The sequence below is a fragment of the Saccharomycopsis crataegensis genome, assembly GCF_037102585.1.
Source record: "Saccharomycopsis crataegensis DNA, jcf7180000000084, whole genome shotgun sequence".
Classification (NCBI taxonomy): Eukaryota; Fungi; Ascomycota; class Saccharomycetes; order Ascoideales; family Saccharomycopsidaceae; genus Saccharomycopsis; species Saccharomycopsis crataegensis.
Window position 1 is genome coordinate 185,639 of NW_027043829.1, and position 18,099 is coordinate 203,737.

Sequence of the window (18,099 nt, forward strand, 5' to 3'; positions counted from 1 at the left end):
ATCCTCCACAATTGGTTAAATAAACAGAAGCAGAACAAATAAAAATTGATTAATACGTACCAATGATGAAATCACAAAGCTGGGGGCCAAAGTTGGATATGTTTATTTCTTTTTCTTGCTCTTATTTTCTTCTTCCAAGAAAAGAGACATCCAAGATATTTTTCTTTTCATTAGTGACTTAAGATTAGAAATATGTTCCCGCATAAATAAGACACTTCTAAATTAATAATATTTCTCTATGAATTACACAATAGCTGGCCAAAAATTCTCTTGACAAATAACAGCTTTCATATACTAAGTATATATATATATATATATATAACGCAGAGTAGTATCAAATTTCCTAATAATTTTTTGACAACTTTATTTTCAGAAAGCCAAAATTTGTCAAGTTTTTGATACTTCGTTTTACTGATCACTATTTTACATCCAATTATCTCTTAAGTCGACGACAGTGGGTGCTATGAAATTTCATCTTAGAACAACATTCAAGCTAATTGTGTTGTTTGTTTCTATTAATATCGCTTCCCCTGCCCCAATTAGTGATATACAAGCCCTATGGTGGAGAGATTGTGGTGGGAAAGACCCAGTTCCTTGGAACGACTCCAAACCACTGATTCCAATGAATAGAAGCAACAATACCTTCCCACAGAATAACAGTAACAACACTTTCCCGCAGAATAGCACCAATACCTCAATTCCTCGCAATGACACCAATAGTACAATTCCTCGCAATAAGAGTAATTGTTCAATCCCTCAAAATGACCCCATCCTTACCATTCGTCCGATTATTCGTAATCCTATGAACCACACCAACCGCCTGATTCATAACAACCACACCAACCGCACCAATAATACCAATAATACCAATCAAAAGAACAATACCAAGCATATTAAAGATGATTGCTTTGAAAAGTGGAACATGCCAGGACTTTATAAAGACCTTTCTGGGTCTACTATGTTGACTATATTATATTGAACAAGATGAAATGCATTGTTTGGTTTCAGTTTTGGGGTATATTTTTGTTTTGTGCGTTTTTTTTTAATAGTTTCTCACTGTCTAGGTTGCAGATAACTCTAGTAATTATTAGTGGCGCAATTGTTTTTGTGTATACTATCGAATAACATTGGGGTAATTTCCCTTATATATGTTGAATGGCTGTCCAGTTCTTATATATATATATATATATTTGATGATTTAGTTTTTGATTATTTTCTATATTATATTTGAGAGTCCAGTTGCGAAGGAGGTTTTTTTTATCTTCTCTTCTTTGTTAGTTGTATATATATATATGTTTTAATATTTGGATTATTGTAGCGATTTGATATTTTGGTGTATTTGGTGTTACAATCATCATCTTCAAAAAATCCCTGCACTTATTTCATCTATAAAACATCTATGCTATGTGTGTAGTAGTATGTCTAATTCAGTGTAACACATCTTCTAAATTTGTGGTAGTCTAATCTAGTATAGTATCTATTCTATGCCGATTTTTGGTACCATCATCTTTGTTGATCATGCACGGTCAGCCTTCTCTGATTATCAAAAACCTAAACAATAAATTGACTGTATAACATCACATTGGATGTAATATAAGCTGCGACAACAGTAAAAATTTTAACACAGCAAATTGAAACAATATACCTCTCGGCTACCTATCTCAGGGGAATGTTTAAACCTTGAAAAGTTCAGCTGAATTCCAGGTATTCTGTATTTGTAAGATGAGATATTTTCATAATTCCTCCATGTGGGACTCAAGTTGATAGGAAATCTGAACTATGGTTTCATTGTGGAAAGACAGCATGAAATATTCATGAAATCCTTGAGCTCAAAGTCATTATGCGTAGAAGACGGATTACCTACCTTTCACTATTTATATGGGCCCACATCATAAAAATAGGAAAAAAAAAAAAGAAAATATATATATATATATTGGAAGTATAGTATATCTTAGAATATTTATATTTATTTGTTGTCTTATTACATTTATTCATTTGGAAAATGTGGGTGGCCTAAGATGACCAGGGCGGAATAATAGCGGCGTGGCGCGAAAAAGCCACAATCAATTAATTGTACCACCGTGATGAGCACATCATAGAGAAAACCAAAAAAAAAGCCAATGGTCTTGATACGCCAAATACCTTTGAAGAATTGATTTAAGCAATGGCAAGATAATTTGCGGTGCCTATTTTTTTATTTTTTTATTTTTTTTTTTTTTTTTGTAGAAGATCAGTTATTTCTGTACAAATAAATTTCCTTGTGTTTTATTATTATGTCACGACTTTTTGAGTGAAATAGTTTTAACCGCGACGATTAATGCCAAGGCAAATCAATAGAAGTCTGATACAAAACAAAAAGATAAAAAGATCATCCAAAAGTATATCCACAAAATAGTTGAAATATTAAGAGGTTGTGGGTGTTTTTTTTGTTTTTTGTTTTTGGCCTGATTAGTTAGTGGACACGAAAATATCCACGAAATGGCCTTTGGCACGCTTTCAAAAAATGCAATAGACTATATACAAAAAAAAACAAAAAAAAAAAACGTTTTAAGATCTCCAAAATCATTCACAGGCACGGTTAAATAGCTAATAGATGTATCCAGAGTAGGTGAACTGTTTAATTATAAGAAAGTTGGCATCAGCCGTGATGTATTAATTTATTGTCTGTCACATGGGCGAATATTCTTATCGCGCAGTCAAAACAATGATAGTTTGACGTCAATTGTTAATTCTGCAATATACATTTTACGGTAGAAGCGAACAAAAAACAATGTAAGGAAAGCATAGGATTGATTTCTATACATTTTTATCGTCATAAATCTCAAGCTAGTAGAAATAATTTATACTGCTGTTGTCTACTTAATTGCATAACTTACGACACACGGGAAAATAACTTTTAAAAATGGGTATCAAATGTTTATCAATAAACAATTTGAATAAACATGGAACAATATATTAGGGTGGGAATTAAATGGAATTGAAATAGAACATCGAGAAGAATAGAATTAAAGCACCAGCATTACAACAACAACATGGCAACAGGAACTATAGCAGCACCGTAAACACCAGCATTATTTTTGTACCCAAGACCAGTGGAGTTAGTGCTGGAAGTAGAAGAGGTTTTGTTGTGTTTAGAAGTGCTAGAGCTGGAGTCACTCTTGGAACTTTTGTGGTGTTTGTCACTAGTAGTGGAAGAGTCTGCGAGTCCAGTGATGGTACTACTACTGTTATCATAAACTGGAGCCGAAGTAATAATGGAAGTGGTAGACACGGTTGAGTTGGAGAAAGAAGCGGTAGTGTGATTGGAAACAGCACTGACAATGGCCAAAAGAGCACCGGAAACGAAAACTTGAGTGAATTGCATTTTGATATTAGATATGGATAAGCTAGAGAGCGACTGGGTTGGAAAACTTTAAGATGAGAAACAACAACAATAAAATAAAAAAAACACCACAAAGAAATACAGCATATATATATTATTATTTGACGAAAAGCTTATATATAAGACAAACAGCAGATTTTTCACGTTTTATACATATAAACAAACACGCATCCATATTGATCAAGAAGTATAACCGTTTTGGTCAAACGCGCAGCAGCCGCTGCCGCTGCCCCTCCCCCCTGGAAACGCAACTAGTCTAGACCTTTTCTCCACGTCCCGCATCCCACCCACCAGGGCTTCCAGCCGCATGCCGATGGAAAGGCCAATATCATCATTTAGACAGACCTTGATCACAAAAGCATGGCACCACAGAACACCAATCCTGCCAAAACAAGCTCCTGCTGATTTCCCACAAAACCAAAAACAGCTCCTCCGGTAGGCGTGGTGGTTGTTCCAGTAGGCGTGGTGGTTGTTCCAGTAGGGACTTCAATTGTTGTTGCATTGGTGGTCGTGGCAGTGGTAATTATCGTGGTGGTGTGATTGGTTCCGTTTATTGTACCATTACCAAATCCTCCTGTACCATTTATAAACGGCGGGAGAACTCCTCCAGTGGCGTTCGGAAACGTATCACCAACAGTAACCTGGGCAAGATTTATGAGGACTGTTAAATATCCGGCAAAGGTTTTCATCCTGATGAAGGTGATAATATAAGTAATGCCCCCTTCTTATGGACCAAGAAAAATATGTGTATGTTTAAAAGCAGCAGTTTAAACTTGTTGTAGCAATTTTAATCAATGATATGACACACTTTTCAGCGATTGGAATTCTTGTTTTTTTTTTTTTTTTCAGCTGTCAACTATGTAATTGATAGTTTGAAAACTGGTAATTATTTGGGAGAAAGTATTTATACTCATGGCTTTACTGGTAGCAAGCAATCTTATCATTTTCGTCATATTGCTGACAAGTGATTTTATCCGAGCAGTAATAAACGCTTGAGACTATCGCAAGAAAACAAAAGAATAGAAAAAAAAGAAAAAGCGTCTATGAGTCCCAAAAATATAAAATGCGAATCATAAATCATCAGCGAAAGCTTGAAACAAAGAAATCTACATCATGGTGGTATTTTATTTGTCAAAAATTATTATTTTTGGTATAACTAATAAAGTTCAAAATAGCTCTTTGTATATTGTTGCATACAAAAACCAGAAAGATGAATAAGGTGGCAAAACTATGACTCAGATAATACTAGAGTTACCATAATTTGTAATTACTGTTAATAATAGGAAGAAAAAAAAAATACTCAAAAAAAGTAACTAGATCAATAGAACGCAGAACTTTTTTGATTGCTATTTTGAAGATTCGTAATCTAGTGGGTAAAAGAACTCCCATGACGCCCTCTTTCTTTTTCTAATCACCAAAGTATAATTTTCGAGAAAAATAATTTCATTTTCTAATTTATGTGGGATTGCAAAAGAAGATCAACTTAATGAAAAAGATCGAAACAGTCAATGTAGCTACTATTTATCTGTTATCGAGATTTGAATTTATGAGAAAATAAAAAATCTATTGTATCAATATATATAAATCTGTTATAAAAATCCAAAGTTGAAGACAAAAAAGAGTCAACAAAAACAAAAACAAAAACAAAAAACAAAAAAAAACAACAGCAGTTAAAATCTAAAGAATGAGAAATGGGATTATCTGGGAAGTTCAACCGTTTTTCGAATCTCTCTATTTTTAGGGAATCTTGAGACATTTCTAGTTAGAGATAGCAGTCAAGTTAGCTGAGCCATCAAATTCTGGAAACTTTTCAAAATCGATATCTTTGTTTTCACCATGAGTAGAATTGTGTTGATGGTGATGATGATGTTCAGTTGAATTGTCATGATGGTGAGGAAGTTCAGTGAAGTTACCACCAAATTGACCCATACCTTCAGTAAAGTTACCACCAAAGTCACCCATACCTTCAGTAAGATTGCCGCCAAACTGACCCATAGGCTCAGTGAAGTTACCATCATGGTGTGGAAGTTCAGTGAAATTGCCATGAACTTTACGCTCTCCAATATGCGTGTGATTACCTTCGTGGTGATGATCATGTCCCTCAGTAGAGTTAAGGTGGTGGTCACGTTCCATAGTGGAGTTATGGTGGTGGTGTTCATGTTCTTCTCTCTTTTGATGTTCGTGTGATTTGTGAGTGGTGTTTCCAGGAGCCCCATGGTCAAGATCAGTGAAATTTCCAGACATGTTTTGCATGAGGTCAGTGATATTACCAGCAGCTTTACTAATTAGCTCAACAGAATTACCAGATCCTTCATGAGATGGAAGTTCAGTAGAGTTACCAGATCCTTCATGTGGTGGAAGTTCAGTAAAGTTACCAGATCCTTCATGAGATGGAGGTTTAGTAAAGTTACCAGATCCTTCATGTGGTGGAAGTTCAGTAAAGTTACCAGAGCCTTCTTGAACTGAATTTTGAGTACGATCCATTTCTCTAACCTCACGAGGAATGACTAAAGCATTAGATGCGCACAACATTTGTGCGATGAAAATAGCGGAAAAAAGATTGATGAATTGCATAGCGAGAGTGTGTGATGTTTTAACTGTTTATAATGATTGTATTTGTTTGAATAATGAAGTATTAGATAAAAGATAAATCGATGCCGATAGTAGTGGGCCGATGCAGACATTTATACTCTGAATTAATGATGATCCATGTTCTGAACTAGTTACAAGAAAGTGTACAAATGTGGCTCTGCAGATAATTTCCGTAGGCTTAGCCTCTATGTCTGGTGGTAACCTCAATTCATGATTTTGCCGGACTAGAGCTAGACTCACACCCATTGGGCAATTGCTTGTGTTATTACGGGCCCCACATGTTGAAACACCGATACGCCCGGCAAAGCCCGCGCCTATGCAATGGGTTTCCCCAGATACCAAACATCGGCCTTTGATCTTCAAAAGTTGGTATAGCTCGTAAATATTTGACAGTTAACTACAAAATATATATTGTAAAAATGTCGGTATCTTTCTTTTTCAGTATTTTTTGTTATTATTGTTGCTGTTGTTGCTATTTTGTTCTTTTTTGTATCACGAATTTTACACGGGAGTTGATAGGTACAGGAGAAGGTGTTTGGTGATAACGCTTGAGTTCCTCAGCTCTGATGGGATATTTCATACAAATGGGCTTTGAGGTTTTCTCAGTTGGATATGGGTACAGACGTATTTTGGGGACCTAAGTGTTTCTTTCCCACACCCTTGGAACAATAGGTGCTGAAACGAGGCGTGTTTTCTTAGGTGTTTCGATTTGCGTGCACCCAAAATAACATATTCGAGCCAAGCAAAGGCGCAAAGGCTCGGTATAGCTCATCTTTTAAAGTCGGATTGGTCTGACGATACAGCACATGAATATTCTCATATTCATTAACGTTACTCTGTTATAATATTAGGTAGCGCGGAATTTATCAGGCACTATATTCGGAGAGTCCACACGTGAACAACACGCACTGTGCTTGTAGTGGACAACAAACGTTTTTTTTTTTTTTTTTTTTTTTTTTGATATCAACAAACTTCGTCTGAAAAGTGATTATGGAGTTCTAGTAAATAGCAACGACGTGCCACTGATGAGCCAATTCGATTTTAAAATACTAGCTCCCTCATTAAAGGGTAATACAGACGGTGCACATGTGGTGTATTCGTATTCTTGTCGTTTGTTCACATACCTTTCGGACTTGAAGATCCAAGATGATGATGATGTCAACAAAAAGACATTTGATGAAATATTAGCACAATTAAACAATTTGGTGGATTTCTATAATAACAATGAAAACTTACAGTTATCAGCAGATCACTTGTCTGTCAATTTGGATAAAATGATTGCCAAGAATTATATTTTAACCTTCAGTTTACTTAAAAATATCAATAATAGTTCATTATTTGATACCGCCAATAAATTCATCACTTTTGTCATGGCCAACGATAAGAAAAATAATTTGTTCACCACTGCAGCAAATGAGACACTGATCAAAAAACAGATACTATCATTGATCATCTTGGAACAATTATTTGAGATTTACGGATATGAGTTGCCTTCATTGGCCCCAATTCTAATACAGTATTGTTATAAATCAATTAAGGTCATATTGTCCAGTTCTAAGACTGCTTTTAGCTGTTATTCAAGTTTGCTCCAGTTATCTAACCTTCTTTCTAAGGTGTTGAGAAATAATGGTGACACAACCATTGATAGCTCAAACCACGGGAAAATATTGAAGGTCACGAAACAATTGATAAAGTACTTAGTTGATGTTAAAGATGTCAAGAATTTCAACTCAACCAACGGAATTAATTTGCCAATTATTGCCATTGGCGATGCCTTTGATATCTTGGGTCATTTGATCAATTCGGAGAAAAAATATTCGACAATTAATACCAAAACCCATAAGGACAAAAATATTTTTGTTAACCAATTTTCCAAAGAATACAACAATTATGTGGTTATGGGATTTATTAGCAACCTCAAACCAATCAGACACGCAGCAACCAAATTCGTGGCCGAGCTACTAAATAAAAACTTGGCGAGGGGCAACATTCCAAATTTGGCGAATGTATTGGCCTATTATAATTCTCTTTACTTGTCCACAGATGATATCACCGTTAGAACCTCGGTGTTTGTGTCATTAATCCATTTTACATCTTTAAATGATGTGTCGAACAAATCGTTCTTATTTGACAGTTTCTTTCAATATTTGGATAGCTTCAAAGAATTGATGTGTTCTCATATGCTCTATTTGCAAACCTTCAACAACGATAAGACTTATTCACAGATTTATTGGTTTTACGAAAATTTTTATTTGAAATCATTGGGTCAATTCAATAAAAGCATAATACTTCAAAAAATAATTGATAGTGAATATTTAAATAATGAACCCTTGTTAATGAATAGTCCGAATTTTGTTCAAGTGTTGTTGAAATTATTGGAATTTTTAATCAAAGATTTGGGGCCAACAATGACGGCATATCAAGAACAACTAAAGATGATCTTGTTAAAATTAATTTGTGATAGGAATTTCTTGGTGAGAATTCAAGCCATCAACACTTTTGTTTATTATTGTCAATATTTCCCCAATCAAGTCCAATCAATCTTGAATCATTGTTTGATCGAGGTTCAAAATGTTTTTAGAAAGGTCACACAGGTCAATAGTGGCACCCAAAAACAGGAATCAGAAGTTCAAGTGGAAACTTCACACTTTGTGATTGACTTTGGGAAAATCCACGGATATGCGAATTGTATTGCCTCCTTAATCAGGATAATCAACAAAGATTATGTTTCTCAGGATGTTGTTGCTAGAACTTTGACATTTGCCTCTTCCCAGCTAAAGAGTGTTTCAACCATCACATCCTCTAATTTATTGGGTAACAATAAGGGTAGCGTGGAAAAATCTATTACCGAGATCCAATTGTCTTTCAACAAAAGGATGATTAGTTGGATATTACTTACTGGATTAATGAATTATGATGAGAGTTTCATAAGAATCCACATTTCTCAGTTTTTCATTTTTTGGAAAAATTTATTGACCCATAATTATCAATCAACTTTAAGCTCCACTAGTGCTCATGATTATAAGATGGTCAAGGCCAGAATGGATGAAATTTTCAGAAATTTGGAAATCAGAAATTATTCTTTGACTTGCTTATTGAATTTTTTGAGCAATATTACCATTACCCCAGAAATTGCTAAACAATCATCTTATCTTTTATCCAAGTGCTTGTCATACATCAATTCATTGGAAGCCAATTTGAGTAGCTTGAGTGGTAAAGAAAGAGAAGAGTCTTACAATTCCGAAAAGGAAAAAGTTATTCTTTTACACAAAAAGAGGGTTTTACAATGTTATGTCAAATTATCAAGTTATATTAAGAATGATTTGAACTCGTCAATCTTGATTTTTGCGTTGAAGAACTTTTCAGACCCAGAAGTTTTCCACGAAGAATTACATTCCATGATCAGCGTTGCCCTTAAGGACAAGGAGAGAGACAAAGAAAAAGAATTAAAGATCCACAGAAGTCATGTTGCAAATGATAAATCAGAAGCTCCTTTAAGCGAAGATTTAAATAATAATGATTTGTATTTGGTGAACGATGGCTTAACATATGGGTTGACCAGTAAATTGAACAACGGCTTTATTTCTGAACTATCAGTTAAATTCTCCAAAGCGGATAGACCTTCTGGACATTCTCAAGAATCTATTGACATAGACAGCATGAAAGCGCCCCCTGGTGCTATTCAATCTAAGGAATCTAAGAGCCACTATGTGACAATTGGTTGGGTTGATAAGTTTGAAGAAAAATTGTTGCTAAACCCATTCACCGCCTCTATCAGCAACGATTATTTACTCAAAATTTATGATGAAAGTTATTCGAATACTGAAGAATTTAGTTATGGTTTGGATACTTCAATTATTGACTTATCTATTGAAATTTTTTCGCTAATATTTCCATACTTGTCTTCGAAGATTCAACAGTCTTTGTTAGAGCAAATGAGAGGGAATTTATTGAGAAAGAAAACTTCGAGAATGAGAATGAAATCCATAAACATCAACTCGTCTATTGCTCTTCATGGTGTTTTATCGATTTGCCAAAAGCATAATGTCCAATTTGAGCCTAATGTTGTGGCTACCATGATGGAGACTTTGAAAGTCATTGACTTGAAGGAGCCTTTTATTTTTGAGATTAATGCCAACTCTATTGCTTTGCTATCATCACAGTTCCCAGACTCTCAAGAAAGAGTTGAGATTCATATCACAGATATAGTCAGTAACAATAATCCTTACACAAGATCCGCAGATGCTTTGATCATTGCTAATCTTTATAAACTCCGTCAACTGCAGTTCAATTCAATTTTGGAAGTGCTTTTATCTTTAATCGCCGACCCTCACCCAGTGGTTAATTATTGGAGTTTATATTCATTAATAACTTTGGTCGATTCCCACTTATCAGCCAGTCCAAGTCTATGCTCCCAAATATTAGAGAGTTTGGAGAAGATCGTCCTCAATGACGATTACACCATCTATAAATCATCAAATTTGACTTCCAATTTTAGCTTGTTTTATAGATCCAAGTATGTGATCGCCAGACTACTTAGATCAATAATTATTGCCTTGGGTCCAAATATCAGGGAGATCAAACCAAGATCTAGGGATATATTATCCAACTTATTGATTAGTTCTTTGTTTATTGATAATGACCCGATAATTTTGCGAGAAACCTTGAAATCAATTCAAAATTTGATGGTTTTTGACAAATCAATGTTTTCCCTCAAGTTATATGTCAAAGTATTGAATTATTTGCTAAAGAATTCTCTAAAGACTTGCTTGGGAAATAAAGACCAACCATTGCCAATTCTCAATGAGACCAACGAAATTTTCACTTTCACATCAGGTACCTGTTTATTGAACACCATTTTGAATTGTTATTCTCAATTAATTAAAATTTTCCCGGTGGATGAAGTTTTGAATAAAGATATCAAACAATTCTTGTGGCTTTGTGTGGATGCCAATCCAGATTCTGCTGATCTAAAATTCTTGATCAAATATTGGTTTGAATCATCGGTAGACATCAGATGGTTTTCAATTTTAAATACTTTGTACAAGGTTTACAGAACCAAGTTGTATGATGAATTGTACAATGGTTACAAATCTATCTTGACCAAACATGATAAAAAGGAAGTTAAGGTTGAACTACAAGATGAGGAAATCGAATCCATGGCGAAAGGCGCAGAAGATAACGTCGAATCTCCAAATGATAATGGTAATAGAGGCAACGCAGACGATGATAACGTTGGTTCTGATGCTGAAGAACCATCAAGCCATAAATTCAAATTATTCGTTCTTGAATTGATCCAGTTGCTATTGTTGAGTACAAGAGAGAACCAGAAACTATATTTGCAATTTCAACCAAGGATTCAGGATTTGGTCAAAGTTGCATTTAGTGGGTGTACGTCAACTATTATGTCATTGAGATTGATTGGGGTTGATATTTTAGGCGACATCATCACAATCTATGGCGATGCCAAGGATCCTTTATATGATTCAGTGTCTTTGTTGGAACAACAACAAGCACAAATCACTGCGGCGTTGACCCCAGCATTTACTAGCGAGAGCTCCACCGAACTTGCTAGCGAAGCAATTAATGTATGTGCTAAGTTTGTCGGCTCAAATATTGTTCCCGTTGATAAATGTGGCAGAATTCTTAGGATTTTAATCAAGTCATTGGAAGAATTCTCATCACAAGGGGAGCCAAAGATTGGCGACATTGAAATATCAACTATTAGAGGAAAGAGAAGAATCAAGCTATCAGTCTTGAATGCTTGGGCGGAATTGAAGATTTACTCTCAAAATCAACAGAGCTCTGCAGAAAACCAGGAAAACTCAGAGCAAATTGGTGCGCTAGTAGACAAGTATTTAGAAATTTTGGTTCCAATGTGGATTTTGTCCTTAAGAGAATACGCCAATTTGAAATACAGTGGGGATCTTGATGGATCTGGGGACAAGAAAGCGGAATTGTTATTGTACGAAGCCTGTTGGATTAATTTTGTTGATGTTATTGGTTGTATTATTGAAGAGCAAGAACAGTTGATATTTTCATTACTTGAAAATGATGCTGGCAATTTCTTCTTTGTATTATACGCTCAATGCATTGAAGTTTTGATCAAGCCTTCTTCATTGTCTCATTCAGCGTCATTGTTTACTAGTAAAGCCAAAAATAACTTCAGAGTCTTGTCAGCGTTAAACAAGCTATTACACTCCAGGATTTCCTCTGATATTATTTTCCAGGATCAAGTTTTCAGTGAAACCATTGACTTGTTTGATAGATTGATCATTGTGAGCGAAGACGAAGAGAAATCGGTTATCATAGATATTATTTCTGGGTTATTTTTGAATTACTTTAACTTGAAAAACAATGTCCAAGATTTCACTGATAATATTGACAAGTTGTTCGAGTTACTCCGCGTCATCATGATTGCTGTGACCAATATAATTCCATTCGTTGGTGATGATTACGTTAGCCAAGCACCACACACATCAAGTGGTGCCGCCCAGTTGACGGACATTCAGCAGACAATTTTGAAGAAATCCTTTAGCGCTTTGGTAGTCATGATTGAAAGATTCCCTATCGTTATGAAAGTTGATTTGATTGCTTGTCTTTTATATATCATGTCATTGGTTTACTTGAACAGTGACTACAGGAATGTGTTGGTTCCAATAATTTTGTCTAATTTAAAGAGTATCATCACGATCTTATATAATAACTCCAACAAGGATCTCATCAATCACTTCTATCAAATGATCAGACCAACATTTGTGAAAAATAACAACAATTCTGTGCTAACCTTAATGGTTCTTGTGACTTCTGTTGGTGATTCGATCAATTTTGAACCAGAAGACATTGATCTTTTAGTTGATAGTTTGACACACTCATTGTTGAACATATCAACTTTACAAGTTGCTATCCAATCGATTAAAAGTCTCATTTTGTACGCTACTAAGAATAATAGCGCTACTGGCGTTGCCATCACAAAAAAATTGATCCCATTGTTGGTCGAATTTTTAATTGAAAAGCATGATGAAATCGAAGATCCAAGATTGATTATCGAAATGATTGTCTTATACTCCAAGCAATTTTCCGACGAACGTGAGTTGGTGCCAATATTTACCATCATCATTACCTTAATTTGCTGGTACGATGATAAATTGGGTAATGATTTCACTTCGGGTCAATTCCGTCAATACCTACACACCAAATTGATGAATTTGCTCATGTCGAACTCGACGAGTTTCAAAATTGTTGTCAATGACGTATTGTCTGCTGATCAAAAAGTCAAGACCGAGAATTTGGTGAAATTCAAAATTGACGAATTCAACTCAAAAGTCTCTGATGATTCCTCGTTTTCTAAAGAGTCTCACATCAAACTAAAGACTTTTGGAAAGTAAATTTGACATAATTAATATTTAGTTTCCTATTTATATCATAAAAATAATGATACATGTTGTAATTGAAATAAAAAATGTAAGGCAAAATAATTTTTTTTTTGTTTACACATTGATCAATTAATTAAAGAGTCTTTCAAGAATTCTAAAGAAAATAATAATAATAATAATAATAATAATAATAATAATAATAATAATAATAATAATAATAATAATAATAATAATAATAATAATAATAATAATAATAATAATAATAATAATAATAATAATAATAATAATAAAAATGATGATAAAATTTTATTCAATACCCAAAATTATAATAAAATATCAAAATCAAAAATAAAAATACCTAATCTATAAGTGCGAGCTCACAAGAAATTATCGCGTAATTGAGCAAACTATAATAGAAGCCAAGAACTGTTAGAGACTCGACGAGTTCTAGGACTATGCTCATTACTACTTCGTGAACTATTTCTGCTATGATGGCTTTTGGGACTTCTGGTTTTATCATTTAATAAGTCATCAATATCCTCTATGGCATTCTCTGTACCCTTAACTAATGAAGAAGATTGTGGTTCAGATTGGCGTAATTTAGAAGCCCTCAACTTATTACTAATCAACCGCTGACTGTAATCCAATTGGCTGTAAATACTTTCTACTGCAGTTTCAACTCCCTTTTCTGCCCGGATTTTGGCACCAATAGCTTTTGCCTTTTCAATGATTCTTGAGTCAGTGGTCACCTTCTTAATTGCATTTGCCAATGATTCTTTATTCAATTTCTTTAAATAGACACCAACGTTCATGTCCTCAATTCTATGTGCATAGAAAAATTGATCACCAAAGAATGGTTTGATAATAATAGGTAATCCAGCTCTCAAACTACTACCAGTAGTACCACTTCCACCGTGATGTACTGCAGCGTCAATATGAGAAAAGAGCCAATCATGAGGAATTGAGCCAGAATTGTACACCTCAGGAGGTAAATCAATCTCCAATTCCTTGTCTCCATCTAGTCTATTAGACCAACCTTTGTTCAAAATACATCTGACATCAGCCTTCCTAACAGCATCTATTATTGCTTCCGTCAATTCTTTGGCGTCAGAAACCACAATTGATCCAAAACCAATATAAACAATCTTCTTCTTATCCCTTTTTGCATTAGCTATGAATTCCACGAGCTCTTTTGGTGGAGTGTAGTTGTCCTTCTCATCCAAAAACCAATAACCAGTGACTGTTATCCAGTCTGGAAAATCAACAGAAGGTGGAAAAACGGTCGGAGAAATGTTATACAAGAAGGGAACCTTGTTTTGTTGTAACTGGTATAAATCAGTTTTGGCTAATCCCAAAGTGCTTTGACGCCACTTGTTAACTTGACCAGAAATACCTTTCCAGAAAACATTCTCAAACATAACATGAGTGAAATAATTATAACTACCACCTCTTTTCAGTTCAGGGACAATAAAAGCGTGAGGATATGCTCTTGTTCGCGTCCACGGCATTGTGAAAGCTCTGAAATAAGGAATATCCAAAGCTTCTGCTATATGAATACCGGCCATAGCAGATGGCGATTCAATCAAAATCTCAGAGCCCTGACAAGCTTTCCAAGAAGTCTCCAATAGCTCATCAATCCATTTGCTAAATTTGCTTTTTGCATCTTTGAGGAAAGAAACACTGATGGTGCTATGATTGCCCATAAATGACATCAATTCTGTCGGACTTCCCGCAATCTCACAGAATTCAATACCGTGTTTTTCAACTACCTCTTTAAATTCACCATGGGTGGCTATTCTTGGACTATGCCCTTGTTCAATTAACTTTTTGCAAAGTGCTAAGTATGGCTGTACATCACCACGAGAACCAATAGTTAAGCAAGTTATTTTGAAAGTTCTCTTCGGCTTCATGTTGGGACTAGCAAACGTAAAATCCTTAATGATGATTGGGACTTGCACTCCGGTTTCCAAGTTTATTTTTTCTTTATTCTTTTTGATATCTTCTGCTTCAATGAGATTGTTTGATGAGCTAGATAGCTTCACACTCTCATCAAGTAGCTCAATGGCTTTGCCATCATTAGTATGCCCCTTGAAGAGATCTAATTGCTTCAACAACAAATATTCGCAATCATCTCTGCTATCATTGGTGCTAAATTCAAAAAATAATTCCTCGTGTCCTTTGATGACCACAACCAAACCACTGTACCCAAAACTGAAATTCTTTTCCTTATAACAGGTCTCAACGTCACAAAGCGGTAAAATCATCTTGGTGTAAACACCTGGTATCAAACTTCTAAAACAAATTTTATTCGAACCAAGATAAATCTTACCATATAATGGGATATTACGTTGCAAGTAGGCATAATAGGTGGCGATTAATTTTTCTGAATCTGGGAGCGCAAAATACTTTCTGAATCTGACAGCAGCACTGCTTCTTTCTTCATCAGAGCTGACGAAATATGGATCTTCCGAACCCCTTTCAAGTGAATTGAGATCCTCATAATGTGTTGGATTGCTAGACCACATTTCAATACCATTATGAATCGTTTGACCGATAACATTTTTCACTATATTCCTTGGATTGAGAACTTTAAGTGCCTTGTTTGCGACGAGTAAGTTGGTTTTTGTTCTGGAGATCTTATTTGGAGCATCAGTGCCGGTAGCAATATCATCATCAAATTCATCATCAGATAATGGGCTCGAAACAATACTTTCAGCCTCACGGATGGATTCTACAGGCACATAATTATCAGATATACTATTTTTCTCATGACGATTGACGTACCCGTCATCAGCTTGGTTGATGTGCTCTTTATTGAGTTCCAATGCATTATTAATGCTTTCGACAGCTTTCGCACAAGAGCTAAAGAACAAGAAGAAATAATCATCTAATGCAAAACTGTCAGAGTTTTCCAAAACTTTAACCCTAATATTTTCAGCATTTTCAAAAATCGGGTTAACTTCCAAATCAACAAGATTTGATAATGGTAACTTAATGGTAACTTTATCATCCTTATTCTTCAAAGCAAAGATTTGTGTCTTGATACTAGAAACCCAAGTAGTTGCAGATGTCAAATTATCAGCAGAAAACATATAAGTTTTGTTTTCAGTTAAAATCCTAATTTTTTGAGGTTTTGTTTCAAGTACTGATCCCAATGTATCACTCCTTGTCCTTATCTTATTGAGAAAAGAGTCTCCTTTGACATCAGAGGCAGCACTAACGGTCAGATTTTTCCTTACGAGCTCATCATTATTTTCATGGTGAGTCAAACTTGCAATTTTTGTTATGGCAGTATGTGCAATACCAGTGCTCTTCTCGGTTTCAACAATCTCAACTTTCAATACATATCTCAAATCAATGCTTAACAATGGGAAGTACAAATCTGTGGAGCTATTGTACACTGAAAATAATGATCCTTTCAAAATACACCAATATCTTTGATATTTGCTACCAATAGAAGTCTTGGTAGACAAATTACCACTCATTATTTGCTTCTCTTCTTGCAAAGCTTCATTCTGATTAGTATTATTAAAGTGGTTTGGTAAGTAAGCAAAAAATAATAAGTATTCCTTGGTGATGTAAAGATGGCCTTGCAAAAGAACATCTCTAAGGAGCCAACAAGAGTGGTCATCAACCAATTCATCACTTTCGCTCACACCGAAGGTAGAGATGAGCTTGTTGCAAAGTGCCGCTGCTCTAGTATTGATATTCTTGTTTGATGAAATGATTTTGGAAGACTGCACACCACAGATGACTTGGCGCTTTGATTCAAGAGACTTCATTATCGATATCTCCAAAGGCGATGCGCCATGGGTCTCTTGAATGTGTTTACTGCCTGATGATTTCGTATCTGACAGAGAGTGAGCAGGATCCAAAGACAAGTTGAGGTGAGATAGTCTCTTCAATGTCTCATTCCGAGAGGTTTCATCAACCTTATCATCAACAGCATCACTATATTCATCGGAGTCATCTTCGTTTTCAACCTCCTTATCATCGACATTCTGTTCATTGGGTGGTATATATTCATTATCATTAAACTTGTTGAATTCCGAATACATGCTTGTTGTTGTTAATAAGGAAATGACAGATCTCCCCATTTTCAATTTCCCCAAGTCTTTGCTATTGTCTTCATCATCCGAATCAGGGTGGTTGTTCGGACTTATCTGGTCATCATTTTTGGTTCTTTTTCGACCGAGAGTCTTGGATCTAGCAAGCGGTACGCTTAGGACAAGGGATTTGGCTGCCTTATTGAGTTTAAAATCCCTGTGCCCCCTCTTAATGCTGGGGAATCTTTTGTGCTCCATATTTTCCGCGGCGAGAACTCCTTATCATGTAAATTCTGGGCAGCTGAAAGGCAATGCAATCAAAAAAAAAAGTACTCTGTGTGTAGGAGGTTGATCTGTTTTTTTCACAATTATAAAAAGAAAAATGTAACAAGGGGAAGTCAATTAGGATGGATAAGCCTTGCAATAATCAATAGAATGAACAGTTGGATGAGAAAAGGGAAACTCCGGAGATTTAAGACATCTCATCGCCAGAAATCACAAGCATCTTTTCGAGCAACTTGCAAAGGTGTGCACTGTCATGCACGTGTACACCAATATGGGGGGCCCCATCTGCTGTCATCACCAAATTATGTCACCAAAGCTGGTTGGTTGTAGCAACCGTTAACCAAGCAATCACCGAGTTACTGTTGTTCTTGCCCTTGTATATATTTTAATATCAATTACTAGCCACCCAGAATGCACT

At 35.3% G+C, this 18,099-nt stretch overlaps 6 protein-coding genes across 6 annotated transcripts; 2 read left to right on the top strand and 4 right to left on the bottom strand. All coding sequences in view use genetic code 12, as the record gives it.

Moving 5' to 3' along the window:
* Positions 1-463: 463 nt before the first annotated feature.
* Positions 464-979, top strand: DASC09_030970 (uncharacterized protein; the record flags this gene model as incomplete). The annotated part of the gene is made up of 1 exon (XM_064996696.1): positions 464-979. One exon carries the CDS (start codon positions 464-466, stop codon positions 977-979), a length of 516 nt encoding a protein of 171 aa, XP_064852768.1.
* A 2,040-nt stretch (positions 980-3,019) lies between these two features.
* DASC09_030980 (uncharacterized protein) lies at positions 3,020-3,364 on the bottom strand (the record flags this gene model as incomplete). Its single annotated transcript, XM_064996697.1, has 1 exon — positions 3,020-3,364. The coding sequence occupies one exon, from the start codon at positions 3,362-3,364 to the stop codon at positions 3,020-3,022; it is 345 nt and encodes a 114-aa protein (XP_064852769.1).
* Positions 3,365-3,732: 368 nt separating this feature from the next.
* On the bottom strand, positions 3,733-4,071 carry DASC09_030990 (uncharacterized protein; the record flags this gene model as incomplete). The annotated part of the gene is made up of 1 exon (XM_064996698.1): positions 3,733-4,071. One exon carries the CDS (start codon positions 4,069-4,071, stop codon positions 3,733-3,735), a length of 339 nt encoding a protein of 112 aa, XP_064852770.1.
* A 1,069-nt stretch (positions 4,072-5,140) lies between these two features.
* DASC09_031000 (uncharacterized protein) lies at positions 5,141-5,956 on the bottom strand (the record flags this gene model as incomplete). The annotated part of the gene is made up of 1 exon (XM_064996699.1): positions 5,141-5,956. One exon carries the CDS (start codon positions 5,954-5,956, stop codon positions 5,141-5,143), a length of 816 nt encoding a protein of 271 aa, XP_064852771.1.
* Positions 5,957-6,999: 1,043 nt separating this feature from the next.
* Positions 7,000-13,362, top strand: LAA1 (AP-1 complex accessory protein LAA1; the record flags this gene model as incomplete). Its single annotated transcript, XM_064996700.1, has 1 exon — positions 7,000-13,362. The coding sequence occupies one exon, from the start codon at positions 7,000-7,002 to the stop codon at positions 13,360-13,362; it is 6,363 nt and encodes a 2,120-aa protein (XP_064852772.1).
* Positions 13,363-13,757: 395 nt separating this feature from the next.
* Positions 13,758-17,654, bottom strand: ATG26 (sterol 3-beta-glucosyltransferase; the record flags this gene model as incomplete). Its single annotated transcript, XM_064996701.1, has 1 exon — positions 13,758-17,654. One exon carries the CDS (start codon positions 17,652-17,654, stop codon positions 13,758-13,760), a length of 3,897 nt encoding a protein of 1,298 aa, XP_064852773.1.
* Positions 17,655-18,099: the final 445 nt, after the last annotated feature.